This window comes from Acipenser ruthenus, chromosome 12 (genome assembly GCF_902713425.1).
Source record: "Acipenser ruthenus chromosome 12, fAciRut3.2 maternal haplotype, whole genome shotgun sequence".
Lineage (NCBI taxonomy): Eukaryota > Metazoa > Chordata > Actinopteri > Acipenseriformes > Acipenseridae > Acipenser > Acipenser ruthenus.
The window spans coordinates 7,249,311-7,274,702 of NC_081200.1; the positions used below are offsets into that span (position 1 = coordinate 7,249,311).

At 38.0% G+C, this 25,392-nt stretch overlaps 2 protein-coding genes across 4 annotated transcripts; one reads left to right on the forward strand and one right to left on the reverse strand.

The window, feature by feature from the left end:
* Positions 1-3,592: 3,592 nt before the first annotated feature.
* LOC117416687 (ceruloplasmin-like) lies at positions 3,593-15,146 on the forward strand. Its single transcript, XM_034028041.3, has 19 exons — positions 3,593-3,797; positions 4,864-5,108; positions 6,194-6,406; positions 6,552-6,728; positions 7,154-7,408; positions 7,703-7,868; positions 8,014-8,153; positions 8,244-8,384; positions 8,553-8,767; positions 9,247-9,397; positions 9,683-9,895; positions 10,846-11,056; positions 11,285-11,424; positions 11,553-11,681; positions 12,173-12,279; positions 12,476-12,695; positions 12,814-12,953; positions 13,158-13,320; positions 14,873-15,146. Exons 1-19 carry the CDS (start codon positions 3,640-3,642, stop codon positions 14,938-14,940), a joined length of 3,252 nt encoding a protein of 1,083 aa, XP_033883932.2. The 5' UTR covers positions 3,593-3,639; the 3' UTR covers positions 14,941-15,146.
* Positions 15,147-15,623: 477 nt separating this feature from the next.
* On the reverse strand, positions 15,624-25,098 carry hps3 (HPS3 biogenesis of lysosomal organelles complex 2 subunit 1). Of its 3 annotated transcripts, none has more exons than XM_059034459.1 (18): positions 24,556-25,098; positions 23,174-23,674; positions 22,679-22,865; positions 22,190-22,278; positions 21,754-21,940; positions 21,557-21,638; positions 21,106-21,260; positions 20,138-20,236; positions 19,656-19,764; positions 19,273-19,460; positions 18,999-19,176; positions 18,405-18,635; positions 18,110-18,301; positions 17,288-17,482; positions 17,052-17,159; positions 16,678-16,884; positions 16,503-16,593; positions 15,624-16,216 (listed from the first exon to the last, which is right to left on the reverse strand). In XM_059034459.1, the coding sequence occupies exons 1-18, from the start codon at positions 24,773-24,775 to the stop codon at positions 16,089-16,091; spliced, it is 3,147 nt and encodes a 1,048-aa protein (XP_058890442.1). In that variant the 5' UTR covers positions 24,776-25,098; the 3' UTR covers positions 15,624-16,088. The 3 variants fall into 3 exon arrangements, with proteins under 3 accessions (XP_058890442.1, XP_058890441.1, XP_058890440.1); XM_059034458.1 differs by lacking the exon at positions 20,138-20,236 and adding an exon at positions 23,980-24,082 and having other exon boundaries at positions 24,556-24,665; XM_059034457.1 differs by lacking the exon at positions 20,138-20,236 and having other exon boundaries at positions 24,556-25,092.
* Between the last annotated feature and the right edge of the window lie 294 nt (positions 25,099-25,392).

Sequence of the window (25,392 nt, forward strand, 5' to 3'; positions counted from 1 at the left end):
ATATTAAAATATAAAATGTATTTCCCAAAGCTGGGTATTAGTTTTTTGTTAACTTACTACTTGGTAGGCAACAAGCCAGGCACTGTACAGCACATGAGACACAGAGGCCATACACTGCCTCGGAATTAGGGTGAACTGAAAGCTTATGTCAGTGTGTCTCATAGCTTTTTAAAACAAAATGTTTTTAAATCCAAAGCACAGCATCTACACACACTTGAATAGATTGTATTATTACAGAAACTTGTATTGCTGTCAATGTTTGTGATGGAAAGCATAATCTTGCTTGTAAATTAAAAATGTAAAAAAAGTCACACAGTTTACATAAATTCTAGTATCTTGTAAAGGAATGTGTTTGTTTGTTGAACTGGTGGAAACGGGAGCAATTCTGGAAAAGCAGTCTGTACTAAACTGTTACAGGAACTGCTTGAAACTTTACCAGATAGGGTATTGCATCAATGAGGTTTGCTTCGGGCCTTGGAAACTCTTAGGCAATGCTTCCTAGCAAGCTATTCAATAGCTTTAGTAGTTAAGGACTGTATTATTACATTCATTTCTTTTAAAATAGTCTGTTTGCAAATATTTTATTTTTTTGCACAGGTACAAAACTAGCAAGATGTTAAACTGAAATATCAGAGTTGTTTCATTCAAGTCTTTTGATACTTTATGCTGTTTTTTTCTTCTTTGTACTGGTTTAATGGATACTGCTTCACCACAAAAGATACTACTGTGAAAGAACTACAGTATAACAAACTGTGTCTAAGACCACGTTCACACTACTGTGAAAGAACTACAGTATAACAAACTGTCTAAGACCACGTTCACACTACTGTGAAAGAACTACAGTATAACAAACTGTCTAAGACCACGTTCACACTACTGTGAAAGAACTACAGTATAACAAACTGTCTAAGACCACGTTCACACTACTGTGAAAGAACTACAGTATAACAAACTGTGTCTAAGGCCACGTTCACACTACTGTGAAAGAACTACAGTATAACAAACTGTGTCTAAGACCACGTTCACACTACTGTGAAAGAACTACAGTATAACAAACTGTGTCTAAGACCACGTTCACACTACTGTGAAAGAACTACAGTATAACAAACTGTCTAAGACCATGTTCACACTACTGTGAAAGAACTACAGTATAACAAACTGTCTAAGACCACGTTCACACTACTGTGAAAGAACTACAGTATAACAAACTGTGTCTAAGGCCACGTTCACACTACTGTGAAAGAACTACAGTATAACAAACTGTGTCTAAGACCACGTTCACACTACTGTGAAAGAACTACAGTATAACAAACTGTCTAAGACCACGTTCACACTACTGTGAAAGAACTACAGTATAACAAACTGTGTCTAAGACCACGTTCACACTACTGTGAAAGAACTACAGTATAACAAACTGTGTCTAAGACCACGTTCACACTACTGTGAAAGAACTACAGTATAACAAACTGTCTAAGACCACGTTCACACTACTGTGAAAGAACTACAGTATAACAAACTGTGTCTAAGACCATGTTCACACTACTGTGAAAGAACTACAGTATAACAAACTGTGTCTAAGACCACGTTCACACTACTGTGAAAGAACTACAGTATAACAAACTGTGTCTAAGACCACGTTCACACTACTGTGAAAGAACTACAGTATAACAAACTGTCTAAGACCACGTTCACACTACTGTGAAAGAACTACAGTATAACAAACTGTGTCTAAGACCACGTTCACACTACTGTGAAAGAACTACAGTATAACAAACTGTCTAAGACCACGTTCACACTACTGTGAAAGAACTACAGTATAACAAACTGTCTAAGACCACGTTCACACTACTGTGAAAGAACTACAGTATAACAAACTGTCTAAGACCACGTTCACACTACTGTGAAAGAACTACAGTATAACAAACTGTGTCTAAGACCACGTTCACACTACTGTGAAAGAACTACAGTATAACAAACTGTCTAAGACCACGTTCACACTACTGTGAAAGAACTACAGTATAACAAACTGTGTCTAAGACCACGTTCACACTACTGTGAAAGAACTACAGTATAACAAACTGTGTCTAAGGCCACATTCACAGTACTGTGCTGGCCCAGGGCCGCCTCATATTTAGGTCTGCAACCCTGTTCGCTTTGTGTGTTCACAAGTGTGACTGAAAAGCAGGCCTAAAATGTGGCAAATTGCTTTTTTTTTAATGGAACTATAGCCTGCAGTCAGAATGGAAGAGCTACTGGGATATACAGTAATGCAGGAAACAGCAACTTGCTAGTGTTCACAGGTAGAAATATTTATTTTCGTAACGGACTGCAAGTGACTAACAGGTTGTACATACAATGACTGCCATTCACAAGACGAGCTCACTCCTAAGGAAAGACACGGCATTAAATGTGAATTGTGCTTTGTTTTCGTGTAAACTCCCTGCGGTGATTCTGAAACAAAGGAAACCTGGGAGTTGTATTCATGTAGGTACAACCCTATCGTTAACCACAGAATCTCTTGATTTGTATGAAATCCTTTTACAACATGAAATCTGCTGTAACTATCAAATACAGCAAAAACCCTAACTACTTAAATAACTCAGTAACTTTTATGGTAAATTCAACTACAAACATATAACAACTAGGCACTGTAGAGGTCACGCTGTATTTTAATGATTAAACTGGAGGCCATATTTAGACTGGTTAGATCATTAAACTATGGTCCAATGCTGCAAAACAATATTATTTATAGAAATATACATAGCATTATTATTATGGGTAAATAACTCTATACTGTCACTCTACTTATCTATACTGTTAAAAAATCAAAAGGTTGAGACCAAGGGAGTGTTTAATTGAAACAAGACTTTATTAATTTGGCTTAAACTATGGAATATCTGGTTCATTCTAGAAGATAAGAATAGATAAAGCTTTGAAAGCCTTTGTTTGTTCATGGTAACTGTAGCAGCCTATGTTCTGTGTGTGCACAATTCACTTGCTATTTACTCTTTTGGCTGCTTTGATAAAATAACATATGAAACAGCCAACTGGGTATCTGAGCCTTTTGGTCTGATTTTCTAATTTTTTCTTTCAATGCAACAGCTGTGAAAGATGCAACAGGTTAAAGTTTCTTGTTCAACCAGCCTTGGCCTCACTGGAGTATTAACGCTAAGATTATTACACCTTTTTAGATGAGTAGGATGAAGATCCCAGCCATCACAATGTCACTCACATTGTCTCCTCAACACATGTTAGATTACAGATCCAAGTTGTTTAGCAGCATGAAGCTTTGGAAACAAAAGCACCAGTGGTTCTTGAAGATCACACCTCCATCGGTAAGCAAATCGTCACAATGATGGGTGCTGATGGACCACATTTCCACACAAGCAGCGCAATGTTAGATCATTAAAATAAAGAGCTGCATTGACAAGACAAGTAATCAGATCTGCTGTAATGAAAATACTTATTCTCCTATTTACCTTGATAACACTCGCCAGGTCATTGTGAAATCCCTGTCCTGCTATTGGTTAAAGCAAATAAAGAACCCACTGTGTGTCTGACCTATAAAAACCAAACAAGTTACTACGAGATGAGAAACCACCGCTCTTAGTTATGCAGTATTCTTAATCCAGAATAAAAATGAAAAACTTAAATATCTTTTTATTGTCCTTTTATTTTGCTGCTGGTACCGTGTGGGCAGCAAACAGAGAATATTATATAGGAATTGAAGAGATAGAATGGGATTACGCACCGAAAAAGATGAATTTAATTTTGAACAAGTCACTAAGTGAAGATGAGTAAGTGTTTCTTTTTTTTACTTTGATAAGACTGAAAGTGTTTGAATCTTTTGTTCAGCTGTGTGTGAGTTTGCAACTAGATACAGAAAACAGTTTTAAAAAAATTGCACAGAAAATATAGGAGTTATATATGTTTTAAACTAAAAATGAACAATTGTATTCTGATTTCAACGCCTTGTAAATTTTACAATGCCGCTAATTATTACTATTATTTTTTTATATAACTATGAATGACAAATAAAGTGCAAACAGGTTAATGAGGATTAATTTCATTACAGGTGTACTATACTACAGTGAGGTGGCATAATACATGTGATTTAGCAATACCACACGCACTCATAAGAAAGCATTATTGTCTGTCCTTCAACTGGACATTTTTCATATAAAAAAAACCTAACAAAACAAAAGGGGCTTATGAATGAAACAGTACACCTTTAGAGACGGCAAGCTCCAAATACGTTTTATGTTACAGTTAAATAAAAGTTATTTTGTGTTTCCACACACCTAGCCAAGTGCTATTATTTGGTACCGGCAATGACGAGCAACCCAATGACGCAGTCATTTTTTTTTTTTTTTTACATAGTGGCTCTGCAGAAGCTCTTATGTACATATTACATGGCTGATTAACTGGTATAAAATCTAAACAGAAAAGAGAGAGCAAACTGAAAAGAAACAAGAGATTTAAACAAACAATCAATAATCATAGAAATGGAACACCCAAGCTTTACTATCTCGTCGCTTCACCACTGCCCAATATATACAGCTTTATTTACAAATACATAAAATACACACCAGCACACACAATATATATATATATATATTTCACAGGGGTGTCCAAAGCTGGCCCTTCCATTCCTAGTCATTGTTCCAATCCTGTTCTAAATTGTTTAACTGAATCAATTAAACCTCCATCCAGAACCTGAAGTACATAATTATATCATTTTACCTGTTAAACCTTGAGAGGAATGATCCTCCAGGACTGTGATTGGACACCTCAGCACTCTACATTTAAAACTGGAGGTAAGGACAACAATTCAAAGTCTATTTGCTTCATGTTTTTTTAAAGGCACGCTGCCACCTTTCTGCAACGAGGGACAGACCGTATTGGAAGTGTTTACAAGAAGGCTGTGTACAAGCAGTACACCAACAGCAGCTACAGAGAGGAAGTGATCAAGCCAAACTGGATGGGTTATTTAGGACCATTGATAGCAGCAGAAGAAGGGGACACAATTATTATTCATTTGAAAAACTTTGCTTCCAGGCCTTACAGCCTCCACTCTCACGGAGTGAAATACACCAAAGAACACGAAGGTAAATTACACCCAGCCCACAGGACATTTTAACTGCACATTGTTGTATAATTCCTTTAACAAGTAACAAATAGGGCGTCTGATTTTGGGGTTTTACCCGATTTAATCCGATTCCCTCCCACCCCCAAATGCTTTTTTCTGCATTTGGGTTAAACCTGAAAACTCACCGAATAAGTTAGATTTTTCAAAATTACAGCAATATAGCTTTAAGGTTTTTGCTTTTTTTGCACACTTTTCTTTCCAATTATTGGTTTTATGAGTGTGTGTTTAAACCAAGAGCACTTAGATGTAACAGTCGATCGTTTTTCTTGGTAAAACAGCATGGAGTAAAGTTGTTTAGTTTTCCCGTATGTTCTGTGTGCAATTATACTCGCAACTCCACTACAAAATAAAACTTGATTGGAACAGAGAAATGCCTCTATACACAGTGTGTGTCTATGAGAGAGAAAGAGAGAGAGAGAGAGGGGAGAGAGACAGATGTCGTCAAAAGTTTGCATAACCCAATGTGTGGAAATATACATACGCTGGGGATTTAAACTGTTGAAGACAACTTTGTTGTCAACACTTTGTGCTTAAGCATTTGTTTATTTCTTTCTAAATATTTTTACCAGAATATTTATTCTTTCTTGTTTATATATTAAAAAAGATCCACCCGATTTCACCCGATTTTTTCATTAAATAAATCTGATTTTTAAAAAAAGCATTCACCCGAATTTGGAAAAAAATGTCACCCGAAAATCAGACGCCCTAGTAACAAATAAACAGACACTGCCAAGAGGTAAATGCAACAAGTTGTATTTATGTTTACCAACGTGGACAAGACATATCACATTCTGTAAGCAGCCATGTACATAAACTACTTAACTTCCTGTCCTCAAACTCTAAAGAACACCAAACACAACACAGGGATACAGGCCTCGTGTCAGGGTCAAGACAGCATCAAACGATTTAGTTAAAGAGTTCACAGAATACCAAAGCACTAAAGTCTTCAATAATGTGACTGCTTGAGGAAACCATCTGTTTAAGTGAGGAAATAATAGCCTGAAACTACTTCTGAAGCTACATTGTCATTTTGTGATTCCTAAGGTGCATTTTACCCAGACAACACCTCACAGGACCAGAAGAATGACGACCATGTTTATCCAGGGCAGAACTACACCTATGTGTGGGAGGTGTCCACAGACCACGCTCCAGCTAAGGATGACACAAACTGTCTGACTCGGGTTTACCATTCGCATGTGGATGGTCCCAAGGATGTAGCCTCTGGGCTCATTGGACCTCTGATCACTTGTAAAAAAGGTAATGAACACTATATTAAAATGGCTACAAAGTAGATAAACATTTTTGATCAAAAACAAACAGTTAGTAAGCTCCTATACACAGATGCGTGCAAAACCCATTTTTGCTGTCTGGTTCATTGAATAGATTGCGTTTTTGGTTTCAGGTTCATTGGATATCTATGGTGACAGCGAGGCAGAATACATATATACCTTGCTGTTTAGTGTTGCTGATGAAAACCTGAGCTGGTACCTGGATGAAAACATTCAAACGTATTGCTCAGCGCCCCCTGACACAGTCGATAAGAGCAATGAAGACTTTAAAGAGAGCAACAAAATGCACGGTGAGCAACAGACAAAAAAAACACAGTGCAGTAAATAAACAAATAGGCTGTGCAGTGTAGTCCTGAATGAATAGATAAACCAACCAGCTATGCGGGAGCGGGCCTGGCAATACACACCAGGTGCAGCAGGGGGTGCTGTTGGTGGCTCCGTTTTAGAAATCTACCAAAGATCCACACTGGTGTGAAGGGCACACTGCTGGTGATTCAAGCCTTCCATTACCTTTATAAAAGTTCTTACTAATCATACTGCATTAACCCAAGAAAGGCCTAAAGTGCCCTTTTATCTCACCTCCCTATACAAACCTTTTCCATTTGAATATATATATATATATATATATATATATATATATATATATATATATATATATATATATATATATATATACATAGTTGCTGTTTTTAAACAGACACGTCTTGTATTACAGCAATAAACGGTTTTGTTTATGGGAACCTGCCTGGTCTGTTAATGTGCGCTGGAAGTAAAATACACTGGCACCTCTTTGGAATGGGGAATGAAGTCGATATCCACTCGGTCTACTTCAGTGGGCAAATGCTAACTGACAGGACCCATCACGTTGACACCATCAGCCTGTTTCCTGCTACATTTGTCAATGCTGAGATGGTGCCACACAACCTTGGGAAATGGCTGCTCAGCTGCCAAGTCAATGACCATGTTCAAGGTATGAAACGACTTAAACTAGAAATAGTTTAATAACATTATGAAACTGCCATCTGAAACGGTGTAGGCGAAATTAGCCTACACGCTCATACACACTTCCATTATGTGGATGCTTAATTACTGTGAAATATATATTTAATGTGAATCTTATACTACGGTGCAAACGTCTATATTTACAATAAAACAGTAATAATAATACAAGAGAAAACAATGACTTTTACCTCAACACAGATGTTTTCAGTTTATATAAAACAACTTTAAACCCACATCTTGTGTCTCCCATGCTTTGTTTCAGCTGGCATGCAGGCTTTCTTTGAAGTGAAAACGTGTTTTCCCCCCGTGCACAGAGCTAGACCTCGTGGAGCACAAAGAGAATACTACATCGCTGCTGAAGAAGTGATTTGGGATTATGGTCCATCAGGGATCAATCACTTCTCTGGAGATTCGTTAACCACTGACAGGTAAAACAATATCACTGCCATTTAACGATGCATATGCGGCACCTGCAGCTGACGACTGTGCTACACTGAAGTGTTTTCTCTGAGCTGACAAATATTTCATAATGCTTTCACATCTCTTGCCCTTTTGACTGACTTGACTATCTAGTGATTCAAGGCCATTTTTCGAAAAGGGTCCACATAGAATTGGAGGGAAATACAAGAAGGCTGTTTACATTGAATACACAGACGAAACTTTTACAACGCGCAAGCAGCGGACCGAGGAAGAGCGACACCTCGGGCTACTAGGTAATAAAAGCGGGCATACATTCCATTTCTCTGCTTCAATGCTAACATGTATCTCACCTTTTTTGTTTGTTTGTTTGTTTTTGTTTACAGGGCCAGTGATAAAAGCAGAAGTTGGAGATACCATCCATGTCACATTCTTTAACAAGGCGACCCACCCTTTCAGCATTCAACCTCATGGTGTAGAATTCAATAAATATAACGAAGGAGCTTTCTACAACTCCGTTCCAGAAGGTACGTTACTTTGAAAACAAATACTCCACATACTAGGCAATATTCATTAAGGAATGTGACAAGTGAACTGTGTGAATAGATTCACTTTGTTGTTACAGAACGTAATGTATTTAAATACTATGTGTGTGTGTTTTATCTCATTTTGTACGCTACAATATTTACCAACAGGTCATGTAACTCCATCCTCTGCCTCCCATGTACTTCCTGGCTCTAATTTTACCTATGAGTGGACAGTCCCAGAGGATGGAGGGCCGGTGTCTGATGATCCAGATTGTTTAAACTGGCTGTACTACTCCGCAGTGGATTCTGTAAAAGACACCAGCTCGGGTTTAGTGGGACCCCTCTTGGTCTGCAGAAGAGGTAGTCTCAGGTCTGGTAAACAGGTACAGCACTGTGTTTTTATATACTTACTCTGAAAAGGCAGAAAACTAAATGTCTTTGCCTTTGACAGCTGTGATTTGGTATTTGCAAAGCATTGGCTTATACTGCCAGTAAAATATCTCTAATGCTTTTAATAGCTCTATACGACCTTGTCAGAAGTCTTTCGTGGAGTGATGTGGCTCAACCATGACTATTATACATTCAACAGGGCTGAATTTAGAAATCCCAAAAAGAAACTCAAATCCAGTAGAAGTCTTTTTCAATGCCTTCATTGTGTGGCAGAGACGCTGGAACAATTTTTATAGTGGGGGTGCTGAAAGCCATTGAGCAAAACTGTAACCCCTGTATATGATGGAAGCCGCACCCCCAGCACCCCTAGTTCCAGCGACCGTATTGTGTGGGGATTTTTTTTTCTTCTAATGTCTAATGAGGGCTAGCCTTAGATCTCTTATTCACTGTAACAAAGCCCTTTGTTCCACAGAAAAATGTAGATAAGGAATTCCATCTGCTCGCCACTGTGTCTGATGAGAACCTGAGCTGGTATTTGGAGGACAACATTAAGATGTTCGCAGGGAAGCCTAGTGAGGTGAATGTAGATGATGAAGACTTTCAAGAGTCAAACAAAATGCATTGTAAGTGTCACAGCTTGAACAGTGGTCTGGAAGTGAACTGCTTTCTAAAACAAAAAGACAAGTAGAAAAATGTTATATCTAATGCATTTATGAGCGTCAAAGGCCTTTGTCGAAATATTTCTTAGAAGTTTTACCATTTGAGTATTGCATTGATGTTTGAGGTCTGAGACACATTTTAAGCTATTCATTATGGGGTGGGTAAGGGTTCCAATGATATGGTAGAGATTATCACCCCTTCATTATCCCTTTGAAAACTACTGTATAATATCTACTTTTCTAATGCAGCGATCAATGGGTATATGTATGGTTCTCTGTCTGGACTGAACATGTGCAAAGGAGATAAGGTTTCCTGGCATCTTAATGGTATAGGATCTGAAGTTGACATACATGGCATATTCTTCAGTGGGAACACTTTCATAACTAAGGGGACCAGAAGAGATGCAGTCAACCTGTTTCCACATATATCTCAAACGGTTATCATGGAACCAGACTCCATAGGTAATGTACATTTTCATTTCTGTCACCCTGCAGTACTTGTGTTAAGTAAGGAGCATAGAAGGTTGTGTGAGCTTTTATCAAAGACTGCTACCGCACAGTACATTTACATTACTTTCAACACTTCATTTCCTACACTTCATTTCCTAAGAAACGCTCACAGATATTTCGGTTGCGATCTTGACAGCAGTTCTCTCCCCTATTACGTCCGACCTAAGTTTCCCTAATTAGTCTGGACGACCATCTAAATGAAAACAGGCGTGCTTTGTTAAATTTAAAGGGACACTTCAATGTATTTTGGTACACATTTTGATCACCTTAACACTAACCCCATCTACAGGCTGTAGCACTGAATTACAACTTACATAAAATTGAAAACCATTGATGTTTTAGTCATAGTGGCACAGAGATTTAAAAAATACAAGTTGATGTCCAGATCATTTTTAGGACCAACAGGTTAAAAATGCAAGATGTCAATACTATTTCTATTTGAAATCAATTTTCACTAGATGAGACCTATGCAGGATTGAAAGGTGGTCCAATGAAAGGCTGCACATTCCTAATGAATTCTGTCTGAATTCCACAGGAATTACACCTGCATATCTTATGCACTGCCTCTGACTTCTGACGTCATTCATTTTGAATTCAGCCCTGTTAGATTTAATGTCTCTTTTTAACAAATGATGTTGAGCACATGTATAATGGATGCATGAATTAGCACTTCTCACAATCCCCTGGGAAATGCATGAATGCATGCCTTATTCATGAGCACATTTTTTTTTTATATATATTTTTTATGGCAGTAAAATTAAATGTCTATCAACAGTAACATGAAGCTGTAAACAACAGAAACGTACTAAAATGAGACATTTGCTTGCAGATTTTGATAAATCATTTACAAGCTCAAGGTTTAAACTCGGTCACTCGATCAGGAAGTTTTGTTTGTGTTTCAGGAGAGCATGGCGTGGTGTGCAGGACGACAGACCACTTCACTGGTGGAATGAAGCAGCACTACAAAGTGGAAAAGTGTCACTGGTGGAATACTAAGCTGGACCTCTTTACTTTACATGAAAAGAAGTTCTACATTGCAGCTGTTGAAATGGAGTGGGATTATTCACCAAACAGGACCTGGGAGGATGAGATGCACCAGTTCAATGGGGAAAGGTACAGAAAGCTTGCTACTTCCCATACAATATATGTCTTTAATTGCTTGACAATTTAGCTTTAAGGTTCAAGTTCAACACCTCTTTGACTGTTATGGGTTGGATCGATCAACACCTCTTTGACTGTTATGGGTTGGATCGTTCAACACCTCTTTGACTGTTATGGGTTGGATCGGTTTCCTTCACTGTCTGTTTATTTTTCTTTTCCAATATTTCTTTTATTTTGAAGCCCTGGAAATGCCTTTATATCCAAAGAAGATAAATTCATTGGCTCCAAGTATAAAAAAGTTGTGTACCGTGAATATAGCGATGAGACATTTACTACACCCAAGGAGAGAGGAGAGGATGAGGAGCACCTAGACATCTTAGGTATGAAACAAAATAGACTGGAACAGTTTTTACTCTCCCCTCCAGCTCTCTTTTCCTTATTGCCCCTATCTCATTTTCTTTGAAAGTAGGCTCTGTAATAAACCTTTTTTGTCTTTTTTTTTCCACAGGACCGATCATTCATGCCAGTGTTGGAGACAAAGTCAAAATTGTATTTAAGAACACAGCTAGCAGACCTTATTCTATACATGCTCATGGAGTAAAGACAGATAGTGCCAAAATTCACAAAACTGAACCAGGTAAGGTTAATGCAGGTTTGGATACATCTTTGGAAGTGTGTGTCTGAGTATAATCTGTAGCTGTCAGCATCACAAAACCATTACACAATGTGAATTAAGAAGCACCTTTGCATGGCTAAAGATTAGACCTTACATGAACACCAACATTCGCTTTCCTGCCGTATATCATGGTAGAAACACTGCAAAGTGTTATAAACTTTAGTAAGAGCATAGTGACATTATATAAAACACAGATACAGCAAGCATGGTAAATCACAGATGTAGGGCAAAGCATTGCGAATGTGTAAAAAAAACCATACTAGGCTGCAAAATGATCATGCAACTTTTACATTCAATTTTTAAATTTGTTTTCTCTACATATAAAAAAAAGTAACCGTGATGTCTCCAACATCCCCGTACAAAAAGCAGATTTGGACTACCAAACAATTACTGAACCAATAGTTGAATATACTGGAACTTGATTGCCCTAAAGCATGTCTGTCTTCTCTCAGGTGAAACGCACACCTACACTTGGAGCATTCCTAAGAGATCAGGTCCTAGCCAAGGAGAATCGGAGTGCACTGTTTGGGCTTACTTCTCCACGGTGGATGTTGTCAAGGTAGAGAGACACCGTGTTGTGCAGTTATGTTTTAATGGAAATGAAGCTTTAAGTCTGATCGTGAATGATTTGTAATTGGCTGGCTACCATCTGGTATTCATCAATGTAGAGAAGGGATTGTACCCAGCAGTCAAAGTCAATCTGCACATCAATTTCAAGCATTTCTTTTTCTGATCTTTGTTTTTTGTAATTCCAGGATATGTACAGTGGATTGATAGGACCTCTTGTTACTTGTAGAAAAAGCATCCTGCGAATGATAGGATTGAAGAAGCAATTGCAAGAGTTTGTTCTTCTGTTTTTGATCTTTGACGAGAATAAATCCTGGTTCCTAGATGAAAATATCAAAGCCTACGTGTCGAATCCAGAGAAAGTAATAAAAGAGGACAATGATTTTATTGAAAGCAACAAGATGCATGGTATGTTGAACTGGAATCTAATTTGAAAAGATGAGATGTTTTTAGGTCTTTGTGAGCTGAACTTCTCTTGATGCTTAGTGTCGTCAGTGTCTAGAAATGGCTGGTTATCTTTTTACAGCTATTAATGGCAAGATGTTTGGAAATCTACATGGCCTGACAATGCACGTTGGAGAAAAGGTATACTGGTACCTCATGGGGATGGGGAATGAAGTGGACATACACACTGCTCATTTCCATAGTCACAGCTTTGATTACAAGGTATGCTGTTCATTTCCAATTCAAATCAAATCAGCACCAAAGCTTTACTGATGTAAAATCCATTGTGTAAAACCCTGAGGTAGAGGAGCCTGAGACAGTGGTCACAATGATTACATGGAAATTATCTCTGCACCAAGTCATTTCTTATACGAGACTTTAGTTGACTTTTGTTGAATTCCAGTTTGTTTTTGTCTTTCTAACCAGCTGAGTGGCACCCATCATGCAGATGTGTTCGACCTGTTCCCAGCGACTTTCCAAACAGTGGAGATGCAGCCTCTGTACCCAGGAACCTGGCTCCTGCACTGTCACGTGTCTGATCACATGCATGCTGGCATGGAGACCACATACACAGTCCTGGAGAAAGAGGGTGAGTCAGAAAATAGGGAAGTGTCCTGTACTATTATAGCCATGCAGCACCACGGATTATTTAGAATAAATGTAATACTGACCATTTTTTCTTGTGCTGTCTATTTTATCGTAGTTTTGTTTTATAATAAATATTTTCAGTAAAAACATCCAAAGCAGCAAATCATTTTACTATAGATTTCTTGTAGCTGATTGGAGTTTGGGTTGGAACACACATAGCAATATATATCTATCTATCTAATATATATATATATATATATATATATAGACAGTCAGCACTCGGATATCCATTACTCAGATACACGTCAGTCGCGTAATTAATGCACTTCCCGGTCATACTCTTCAATGTTACAATTTATCTGAATATCCGTCACAGCCCGCCAAATCAGTCTGAAGCAGATGCTGTTAATTAATAGATATAGACAATAAATCCACCCACTACCAAACCACGCCCCATGACAGTGGCAATTTCTTTATATTTTATCTTTATCTTTAATTATATTTTTGTTGTATTTTACTGTTTGCGTTTTGTGTTTTTTTTGCGGTAAATAGTGAGACCCCTGTGCAGTTACAAAGCGCTTCCTCCATATTCACCTGACGAAAATGTAGCCAAAGCGAAGAGACAAGCTACAGTAATGTAACAGTTAATCATTAAACAGTTTTAGATACTGGGATGTGCTTTTTAAATCTGTGATCTTTAGTTGTTTTTGTGCATTTTCATTTGCAAGTGAACTGTGACATTTGGGCCTTATCGAGCACTATATTCTGCAACTTTTGATACTGGTTTAATTCTGGAAACTGCGTCGTTGTGTGTGTGTTTTTTTTTGTGTGTGTTTTTGTTTTTTTAATCTTTTGCAAAATTGCATTACCTTTTATGTTGTATGCAGTTCTGTGCATGGGTAACATTTTGATTTAATTTTGCTGTTGGTTCGTTAACAGGGAATTTTACATACTGCTACAATACATATCAAATTTAAAAATATGTACTGTATTACAATCCACGGGTCGTCTCTTTTGGCAAGTGATATTTTCATTATCGTATCGTTCTGATTAAAATACTACTTCTGAAAATATAGTACTGTACAAACAAAACAAATACAGTACATCTAAATGGAAGGCTACTTAATTTAAAATACAGTCCTACATATATAATGCTAAGCCGTTTTCCAATTTAGAACAAAGCAAGTTTCACACATACACCACACAAAAAAGGTTTTACACACTACCTTCGTTCTGGATACCACACAGGTCTTTTTACAAATGACTCTCTCTCATTCCTATATATGTGGGTACTTCTCATTGACTCTCACTATATTTTTATTTACTATTTCTAAATCAACAAAACTCCATACAGGATGAAAGTCGACAACTTTTTTTTAGTGAAGGCATATCTTAAAATGTTTTACAAAGTGGGGATGTTCCCCACAACGTCGTTTTCTCAGGAGTTACTATCTTTGTGGGGACATTTTTCTCAAATTTTGTCCACAGTTTTGTGACAGTTACGCAATTGCCAAAACCGTCACATTATTTTTTTTACATTTTTGTCTTTGCAGAGCCCAGTGGCCCTCTACAGAATGTGAAGATGTTTATCAAAGAACACCTTGGATTCAGAAAGGACTAGAGGAACAGTGAAAAATACAAAAATAAAACCATTTCATGTTTTTTTTTTACAGAACACATTTCTCACATTCACACTGTGTTTCTGGATGAATTTCCCCACACTTTGAATCTGTATATAAAATGTGTGTACTGTACATCACCTGCCATAATGACTTACTTTGGTAGCTTTTTTTGTTCAGTTTTCAAATAAAATGATTTTTCTTGCAATACTACAGCAGTTCCCAGTATTTATGCTGAACTGCCTATTATCTGAGAAGATAATGGATAGGGCTCTGGACTCTTGACCGCAGGGTTGTGGGTTCAATCCCCAGTGGGGGACACTGCTGTTGTACCCTTGAGCAAGGTACTTTACCTAGATTGCTCCAGTAAAAAAAAAAAAAAAAAAAAACTATATAAATGGGTAATTGTATGTAAAAATAATGTGATATCTTGTAACAATTGTAAGTCGCCCTGGATAAGGGCGTCTGCTAAGAAATAATAATAAGATAAAGTAATTCATACATTTTGAGTAATTGAGACACAAGAGTACACAAGGTTTGTGTCTGAATAGTAATAATCTAATACTGGAAAAAAAAGTGTGTGGGGGGGGAAGTAGTCCCAACGGATTATTCAAGGCAGTACAGCTTATCTGTATTATTTAATTTAACGTGTATCAATTAATTTTGCAATAGCCACAGAAATATGTTTTATTACCACAGTTAAATATGTTTGTTTATTTTTTTTTAAGAGTATGTTTTACATATATAAGTCAACTTCTCCATATTCTAAAAAGGTAGCCAAAGCAGAAACCGATAAATTAAAATGAATATTTATATAACACTGGACTTAAACTCATTAATACAGACAAATGTATATTTGTTTTACAGACAAACAAGTAATTGCTACAAATAATACTTTTAAATAATACATAGAATATAATACATTGATTACAGAACTTGGGTGTAGCAGCAAGAAATCGATGTTCATCAGTAGCATTCTGTGAACTGAAGGGACAGACTCCCTAGATGTATCAGCCATGGAGTGAATGTATCCTGGGTCAATACCAGTGGAAGCTTGTATGGTTCTCTGTCAGCTATTAGGTGAACATTGCTGTAGTGCTTTTTTTGTTTTGGTTTTACAAACAATTGTTTCAACAGCAGGGAGTTTTCTTCATGTCATCAAATTCTTTTGACTGCATTCAAGCACATAAGGCAGAAAAAATGCTGCTGTTCCATCATCTGGTATCAAGTTCAGAAAATCCAGAGGGTCCAGCTCCATGGCAACAACCAATAATGTTTCTATATATCGAAAAAAAAAAAACATTATCTGAATGAAATAGTGTGCACTAAAACGCTTTAAGCCAATACCTGTTTAGATCACATATAGCTCCTTTCAGAATGTAAAATTGCAGAGCAAATCGTGGACATGTGACAAATCGTGGACTGTGGTGACCTTAGTAATAGTCCTGTACCACTGCAATCAGGACTAAACAACGCTATGCACATTCATCTTGTGCAAGTTAGCTGTGACTGTAGTTTTACTTGAGATGGGCATCATAAAAAGGTCACACAAACTGTCCCATACCTTTCAGTGAAGACAAGAAAGTGTTGTTTTCATTCCCCTCACATTTTGTTTTTTTACAAAGTTCAGGCAAAACCTTCTGCCACCAAAGAGGCTAGAAAAAAGAGAAAAAAGGAATTGTAATAACATAATATATTTATTATAACCTAAATTTATAAAGCAGCTTTTCCACACAGACCTGTTTTTCATGCTGAAGCTCATGGTTTGCATACGGTATAATGGCTTGTGGGCATCTCTCCAGTAGCTTGTCAATGCAGCTCTCATAGTCTCCCAGTTTCGTGGCACAGAGAACATGTATACTGAGCCCAGGGCTCTCGTTATCAGACAGTTGCTCCAGTAAAGGAAATATTGATGATGGATCAAGAGAGGGACCGCTTAACAAAGACTTATGGAAACGATAAGACAAGTTCAATCAGTGTAACAGCACTCCAAAAGAATCTTTGAATAGGTTTAAGAAGCAAGTTACATATTATTATTATTAATAATAATAATAATAATAATAATAATAATAATAATAATAATAATATATTTTTGAAAAGGTTCGTAACATACCTGTAATTTTTGCAAGTCTTCCTGGTAATGGTGATCCATGTTAAAATCAGACGGGGTTATAACACTCACCCATGGGAAAATCAATCCATAGTGAGAGCAAGAATTGATCTGTAAAAAGAGAAAACAATGTAATTTTTTTTTCTTTTTTTACAAAATGTTACATTACTGCGCCAGTATTACTGGGACTCAAACTAGTTACTATATGCTATTAAACTGATATAAATGCAACTGCTTACCAGATCTTCTGCCGTTTTTAGCGGCTTTATGCCAGAGTTCTCTTTAGTGGAGATTCGATCAATGTACACTGTTGACAGTTTAAACAGGAGCTCCTGGATTACTGCTTCCTGGGTAGAAGCCACTAAGAGTGCTTCCCAAAAATCAACTAACAGCTGAGGACCATCTTTCTCATCACCAGTCTCTCTGCAGAGCTCCTGAAGACACAGACATGAATGATACAGTAAAGCATACACTAGATCTGTTAAAATGGTACTTCTTTAAAACAAATTAATAATGGTACCATTTAAAAAGTCAGTATTTCTAACATCCACTAGGGGCAGTGTTGCAGGGGGCCAGGTTAATGGTTACACTGATGTGATGTGGAGAGAAGGTATAGAAAGGTCAATTGAGGTGGTTCTTTAAACACTTGTATTTTAAAACAGCACCAGGCTATGACGACGGAAACAAAACATGATATAGAAACTAAACAACTATGCATCTGTCACGATATTTCATACCTGCACCAAGTTTCTCTTCAAGTCAATGCATCTATTCACAGACCATTATTATTATTATTTATTTCTTAGCAGACGCCCTTATCCAGGGCGACTTACAATTGTTACACGATATCACATTATATTTTTACATACAATTACCCATTTATACAGTTGGGTTTTTACTGGAGCAATCTAGGTAAAGTACCTTGCTCAAGGGTACAGCAGCAGTGTCCCCCACCTGGGATTGACCCCACGACCCTCCGGTCAAGAGTCCAAAGCCCTAACCACTACTCCACACTGCTGCCCATTATAAGCAGCGTTACTAGTAAGACAGTAAAGACGCACCTTGAAGAACGTATCTGCCTCCCCCAGCTTCACTTTGTTATTCTCATGCAGTGCCACTACCGAAGCCACCAGCAGCCCCTCCTGGGTCTCTTTCAGATGGTGCGCCAGAGCAGTGGGTTCAATGGATTTACCTTCATGACTGAGCAGCAGCAGCAGCTTTGGCTCTTCAATGAAACCATAGACTTGCAGCATCTAGAGAAAAATAAGCCGTCCCTTAGTTGAACCAAAGTGTGTTTACCATCTGTAATTTCTCTCTCTTTCTCGGTATACATACATATACATATATCACCCTTACCTCTGCATGGCGCCCCATTTCTGTTTTATACTGTTCCAGGTTCTCCATTTTCAGTGCAACGGCCGCTTTGGTCAGTGTAACTATCACAGAGGGGAACGTTGCCTCCAGCTTCTCCAGACAGGTAAATGCAGTAGCATGGTTTGCATGAAGCATGCATGGACTGCACACAAGATGGGGCAGCTGGCTGGGTTCTGCTGTGCTGAAGATGTGCAAAACTTGACCTGCGGTCTCCTGTTCAACAACCAAATATATATATATATATTATATATATAAATATATATATATATATATATATATATATATATATATATATATATATATATATATATATATATATATATATATATATATATTAAAACAGGCCATACTCCATATCAAATAAAGTACTGTACATGGATGTATACATGTCTAGTATTTTAACACTTTTAAGGGATTGCTATTAAACATCTGTAGGAGAACGTCAGAGTTTTATATCCTTTCTATAAGCAGGCAGGTTTTAAGGCAGCCACACCTCTGCTTTCAATTTTGAATGGTCATGTTCTCCTAGTTTAGCTTCAAACTCAGTTACTTAGTTATGATAACAAATAGACCTACTTCACTTAGTTCTTCGCTTGATTCCTCATAAAGGGAGTGCTTCAAATAAAACAGAAAGCCTTTTCCAAAGCTTTTGGATTTCTGTGAAAACGCAACATTTCTCTCAATGACATCCGTCACTGACAGACCAGACATCTTGTAGTAGGGAAGGGCAAGATGAAAATCTCTTTTATCAAACCTAAAAAAATAAATACAAAAAACCCAACATAATGTTGCACAGTGTAAGGAGAATGGACTGCTGACTTAGGTCCTCCAGAGAGCTGGGGTCTCCTACCTGCTGTAGCAGTCTCCGAGCTGGGCACAGCTCTCCCGGAACGCTGCCTCTAGCTCCCCTCGTTCTGCTGGATCCCTCACGCCAGGGTCCAGGAGATCTGCCCTCAGGAGCAGGTGGGCCTCACTCAGGAGATGGATACAGCTCTGAGCTTGGGGGCTGCTGGTCTCGTACTTCTTACTGTACTCCACCTAAATCAAACACACACGTTTAAGGATAAAGGAAAAAATGTTTACTGTACTTTCTCTTAAGATCCCCCCAAGAAGTAAAAGTCCAAAGTCTAACTGATGGGGAACAGTGAGGCTTAAGGTAGGACAGCAGAGCTGAGCATTCACATGCATGTTTTTGTCATTCTCCATTCTTATTCATAAATAGTATAAAAGTACCATTTCACTGTAGAGGTGAAGTGTTGAAACAGTATTAACAACATACAGATTCCATCCGTGGCCACTTTCAGACAACACCCTTTGCTTTGTACTGGTTGACTTTTTAGACCTGTAGCAGAGTAAAACACAGCACACAAAAAAGTTTAACAAAGCAGGTTTATATGCAGAGATAACATTATCTTTTCAACGAGACTGGGGATTGAAGATAAAGGAAACATCCAGCCAACATGTCTGTAATGAAAGCACTACTCTTACAGGGAATACAGAAAACAGCAATGTTATACCCAAGGAGAGCACAGAAGCAATCACAAAGTGGTTAAGATTTACAGGATATCAAAGAGGGTATTCCTTGGTCATGAATTAGCTCTAAAATGTAAGCAGCATGGTATTCTTTCTTTAGTACTAATTTAAGACAGTGTGTAAGAGTAAGTCGTCATCAGAACATTAAAGGTTGCTGAAGCAGAGAGAAGCGAAGAACTTACGAGAGTGATCTGGACAGGAGCCTCTCTAGTCCAGGTGAAGGAGATTTTAGATCTATTGCTAGGAAAATCCCTGTAAGGATTTTTTGATCTTTCACTTGGCTAAAACAAAGTAGTAAGATATTTATGTATCGAACATACAAGTCGCATACATTACAGATTTGCATAAAAACATTTCCGAGATGATTTTTATATAAACCACAAAGAAGCACAGTACTAGCCAGTCATTCTGGTTGTTTTTGCAAAATTGTATTAAATAAAAAAGCACCCCTACTACGACAACTTAAACAGTATATATATATATATATATATATATATATATATATATATATATATATATATATATATATATATATATATATATATATATAACATTTTTGTACAACTTCAATCCCAAAGATGATATCTATCTACCTATCTTTGGGATAGAAGTTATACAAAAATGTTATAGAATCCAAATCGAAGAATAGGACCCGTTAATTGGTCTGCCGTTTTTAGAGGAGTTCAGATCTGCAGCTTTGAAAGTGGTCAACACTGAGCCTGCCTCCTTTGTGACAGGAAGGATCCTATTTCTGTAGATAGAATTTTGACCTCCCTCAGCCTGCCTTGGGCCAATTCCAAAGCGCAAGGCAAGTGCTGAGGGTGCTGGATCAGCAGATGAAATCAAATACCAGACAGTTCAAAACACTTGCCTTACTGAGTTGCAGAATTGAGATTTGTAATGCACTTGTTACAATTACCTGGCTGAGAGAGAGGCATGTCACTTCATTTTTTAATTCGTGGAATAAGTAAGGATGAGTGAGTCCTCTGAAGCTAGAAGGAAAAACAACTAAAAGCAGTTTATAGCAGCTAAAATAGCTGCCTTTGACTTTATTAACATCTAGAATACAAAGATGCACATGCACATTAATAATGAAGATATCATCAGATTTATATATATTATACACACATACACACACACACACACTTACGGTGCCTTTTTTGGCCCCCTTCCACTCCCTCCATCGCCATCAACGGCAGCTTTAGTGAGCAGGATGACGTGGTTTTTAAAGTGGCACAGGGCTTTCAGTCCAATGAAAAGCTGTATCCGAAGCGCACAAACGTCCATTGTAAAGGGAGGGCAGGCCTGAAAAAGAAATCCATTAAAGCAAAGCATGTGTGTTGTATTAACTAAATCTCCTTGTCAGTTATAAACTATGAGAGTCCTTACAGTAATGCTGCAATTACACATGAACTCACTTCATCACACAATCAGATTAGAAATGCTGTCTGAGGGTTGCAAAACTGCAGAACTTCCAAGTTTGGTTTTAATAGCTTTTATTTGTTTAAATGCTTGCGGAAAGAGGTTTGCATGAAGCTATCATGAATCAAAGACATAACAATTCCTGTTCAACACTGTTAGAAATTCTATGGGAATTGCACCTTCATGGTTGTGTCAACGTAGGGATCCTCAGTGCGGGCTGCTACTGCACTACACCTCACTGTAAAGCACTGCAAGGCGTTTCTGGAAATCAATGAAACACACAGATGCATTGTAAGGTACTGTAATACGGAACAGTAGTTCATGAAGAGGGGCACTGCCAACACACTGATGCATTATTCTTTAGAGGATGAAATACCTGGTGATGACATGCAGGAACTGATTGCTAAGCACTGCCTGCTGTGCCTTTTCTGGATACTGGTAAGAAGAGATCAGCTCCACACCATTTCTGATGCTGTAAAGGTAGCCAGTGTTCGGCATTGAGAGAAAACAGAACATGCTCAGAGGCTCTCTCTCTTTCTTTTCACAGGAAAGATCCTGGCTGCCTATCAAAGAAATAACATGTAGATAACAGACACAGTATTATTATTATTATTATTATTTACTTCTTAGCAGACGCCCTTATCCAGGGCGACTTACAATCGGAAGCAAATACATTTCAAGTGTTACAATACAAGTAATACAATAAGAGCAAGAAATACAATAACTTACCAAACTAGCTCTATAAAAAGGTACTGCATCAGGGTAGCAGACTGACGACTGTACCTCTCTGTACTAATAAATGAAGGACTTACTGGTTACAGTGAAAATGGGCAGCAACTGAAGAGAATGTAAATGTGTCTCCTCTACAGTATGTCCCTGAAAATAATCAGGAGCAAAACGTCTGAAAGAAAAAATAAAAACAATTATGTGCAGTATTATTATTATTATTATGTGTTTATTTAGCAGACGTCTTTATCCAAGGCGACTTACAAAGACTAGGGTGTGTGAACTATGCATCAGCTGCAGAGTCACTTACAATTACGTCTCACCCGAAAGACAGAGCACAAGGAGGTTAAGTGACTTGCTCAGGGTCACACAATGAGTCAGCGGCTGAGGTGGGATTTGAACCGGGGACCTCCTGGTTACAAGCCCTTTTCTTTAACCACTGGACCACACAGCCAACCTAAACCAGTAAAACCGAGTACTATAAAACCATATAACGTTTATAGGTGGCTGTACCATGTCACACAATGCACTGCACTCCCCACCAGAAGCTGTAATAAACAGAAGCATGCATTTACCTGTACAGAATGTATGACACTCCAAGACTGTCTCCGGCCTCGTGTTCCATGCCTGTCCACTCCAGTGTGACCGACACTCCACATTCCCGTGCTTCCTCCCCCAGCAACTCCTGGTGCTTCTGACAGATGTAGAAATCATCCTGCTCCAGCTGGGACACATCAGCCTGAGGCACTTGTCTCATCAGACCTAAAGGATAATGGTAGACACATAGGCTGCTGCTGGTAAATTAGATCTTACTGACAGCACACAACTTACAAATTCAATGACTATAGCAGCACAGATTATCTGTTATTACCTTTGGTAAAGTACCAAAATAAGTACTAAAACATGACTGGTGAAACCAGTCGTAAGATTTTTATCTTTGGAAATGTGTTTACCAGTCATTTCATGTTTCAGTGCCTTGAACTTGATTACATTTATGACACGGTGTGTCACATAGTCCTTAAAACAAAAAAACTTATATAGACACACACATTTTCATACACTCCACTTACCTTTATCTTCAATATCTATGGAAGTATTAATATCCTTGGATACAAGAACATTGTCATTTGTAGGCTGTTGATGAAAGTGTTCCAGTTTTACTATTAAAATTTCCAGTTCCATCTGTATAGCCACGTAACCGTCACAGAAACAGACCCGTGTGGGTGTCCAGCCCGGCACATGCACAATTAGGGACCGCTCAAAATCGAGAACAGACAGTGGATCGTTCACATCCTGTTTCTTTAGGCTAAAGAGAACCAAGCTCTTTCTGCAGCCCACGAGCAGATCACCTGTGACCTGACAGCATGAAAAGCACAGGGGAGGGTCAAAGAGGGGAATCTCAATTATTTCCATCTGCTCTTTGGGGGCTGCTCGAAAGGATGAGCCCCTCAGAAAGTGCCCCAGCATGCGGACAGCCACTCTTGTTTTTTCTACAGCCTGGTACCTCCAGTTTGTGTAGGCCCGTAAATAAGTGGCTTTGCTCTTCTCTTCGATTGTAACAAGGTAGTCCCCTGGGGAAAAAGCAGGCAAGAGTAAAGATGCATTAACATTCATTTAGAGAGCTGGCTTAACCCTTCCAGTGCTGTTGATGTGATTTTAGCATGGCTCACCTCTCCATATCAGTAGTGAAAGCAGTTCCCTCATGTTAATTCCCAATAACCACAGAAACACAATACAACAGTACCGGCCAAACATACTAGTTTCCTCAAAGCATACTGCAATACCCAGTAATATATTTTAGGTAACCACATTATATTTTAAATTAAACTATTAACTTATAAACTATATTCTGTCTAGAATAATTATTTCCTCTCACCAGAAAATAATAGGGATGGGGAGATTTATAAATGCTTCTGAAAATGTCCCAAATTTAAAACGTTTCCCTCCGAATTCCCCTTTATGAATATACACATCTTGTCCTGGTATTCAATGAAAAACAATATAATTCACTGTTCTTAGACTTCTAAATGCATCATATTCAATTAGGACTCATATGGTCTCTAGCATGTGATTCTTTTTCAACTAATTTTACTTAATCATTTTAACCAAGTTGCCAGGCATCTGTGTTTGTATGCATATACACTGCGGGGCATTTTTGCAAGAATCCTTCAATTGTTTACAATATAATCAATTACAATTCTGGCGATTATTATTACTAATTTTAAATCATCATTATCATCACCATCATTATTAAGGAAATATGACTTGTTATTACATGGAGCAGAAATATGGTAATTTATTTATGAAAAGTGAATTGTGTAACAACTTTTCTTTGCTGAGACTACATTGACCGTGTTGTTACAATTTCAGAATACAATGCAAAAGCAAAAATAGCTACACCATTTAGCAATATTTATTTTATAAATTTATTTTATAAATAAATTTATATTACCTATTTCACTGTGTGCGATGCTCAGCACTTTCCCCATGGTTGCAAATCTGCACAGAAGTGTGCATTCTTCCTCTCGCTGCAGCTGAAACGCCTCGATTCTACATCCTCCCGCAGACACCACGAACAGAGCATCGCCTCCGCAGCAGAACAACCCGGGCTCCTGGTCTGTGGGTACAATCTGCTGGGATGCAAACGGGTGGCAGTTGTATACATGAACCATCTTCTCCTCTATCAACCAACCACACGTTTACGATCCATAATATGCTCAAAATGTCAACTTCCTTCCGTATTCGACAAAGCGCTCTGTCCAAATACAGACTCGCTGAGTGTTTCAGCTGCTTTCTCGTGACTTCCGTGTTGGCTTTTGGTTCGTCATGTCACATGCGCTTTCCTGTCTTGTGATGCACTTGTTTGTTATAAAGATCGATGCCTCCGCCTTTATTGTAGCGTCGCTGGTTACATTTTAAATCAGGACTGACTCACCCGGCCACTGAATTGGAAGGTGTAAGACTAAACTTATGTTAGTGCAGTCAAATTTATTATAATGTGTTGTTGACAGAACGTCGTTTTAAACTTCAGTAATACAAAAAGCAACCAACATATATGCGGGCGGATCCATTACTATTTGCAGTCATGTACCATGTCAATCGCCTCGTTCGCTATTTCCGTCTGCGGCTCCTTCTTTGAGCAATGAGATCCTGATGTTTATTAATACCACTTAGCCATAGCTCCTGTCCAGTGAACTGATGCTTTAAGGAAACATTTAAATTTTGCTCTCACAAATATACCAAATTGTTATTATTCTTTATTGTAATTTTCTTATGTAAACCAATGTGT

Bases quoted from the DNA above. Each gene is read 5' to 3' on its own strand.
- LOC117416687 (XM_034028041.3), top strand. From the start codon at position 3,640: ATGAAAAACTTAAATATCTTTTTATTGTCCTTTTATTTTGCTGCTGGT. The intron at 7,409-7,702 runs GTATGAAACGAC...GCTTTGTTTCAG, and splicing joins AGTCAATGACCATGTTCAAG to CTGGCATGCAGGCTTTCTTT. The intron at 11,682-12,172 runs GTAAGGTTAATG...GTCTTCTCTCAG, and splicing joins AATTCACAAAACTGAACCAG to GTGAAACGCACACCTACACT.
- hps3 (XM_059034459.1), bottom strand. From the start codon at position 24,775: ATGGTTCATGTATACAACTGCCACCCGTTTGCATCCCAGCAGATTGTA. The intron at 21,941-22,189 runs GTAAGTCCTTCA...TTTCTTTGATAG, and splicing joins GCCCATTTTCACTGTAACCA to GCAGCCAGGATCTTTCCTGT. The intron at 21,261-21,556 runs GTGCAATTCCCA...TTTCTTTTTCAG, and splicing joins ACGTTGACACAACCATGAAG to GCCTGCCCTCCCTTTACAAT.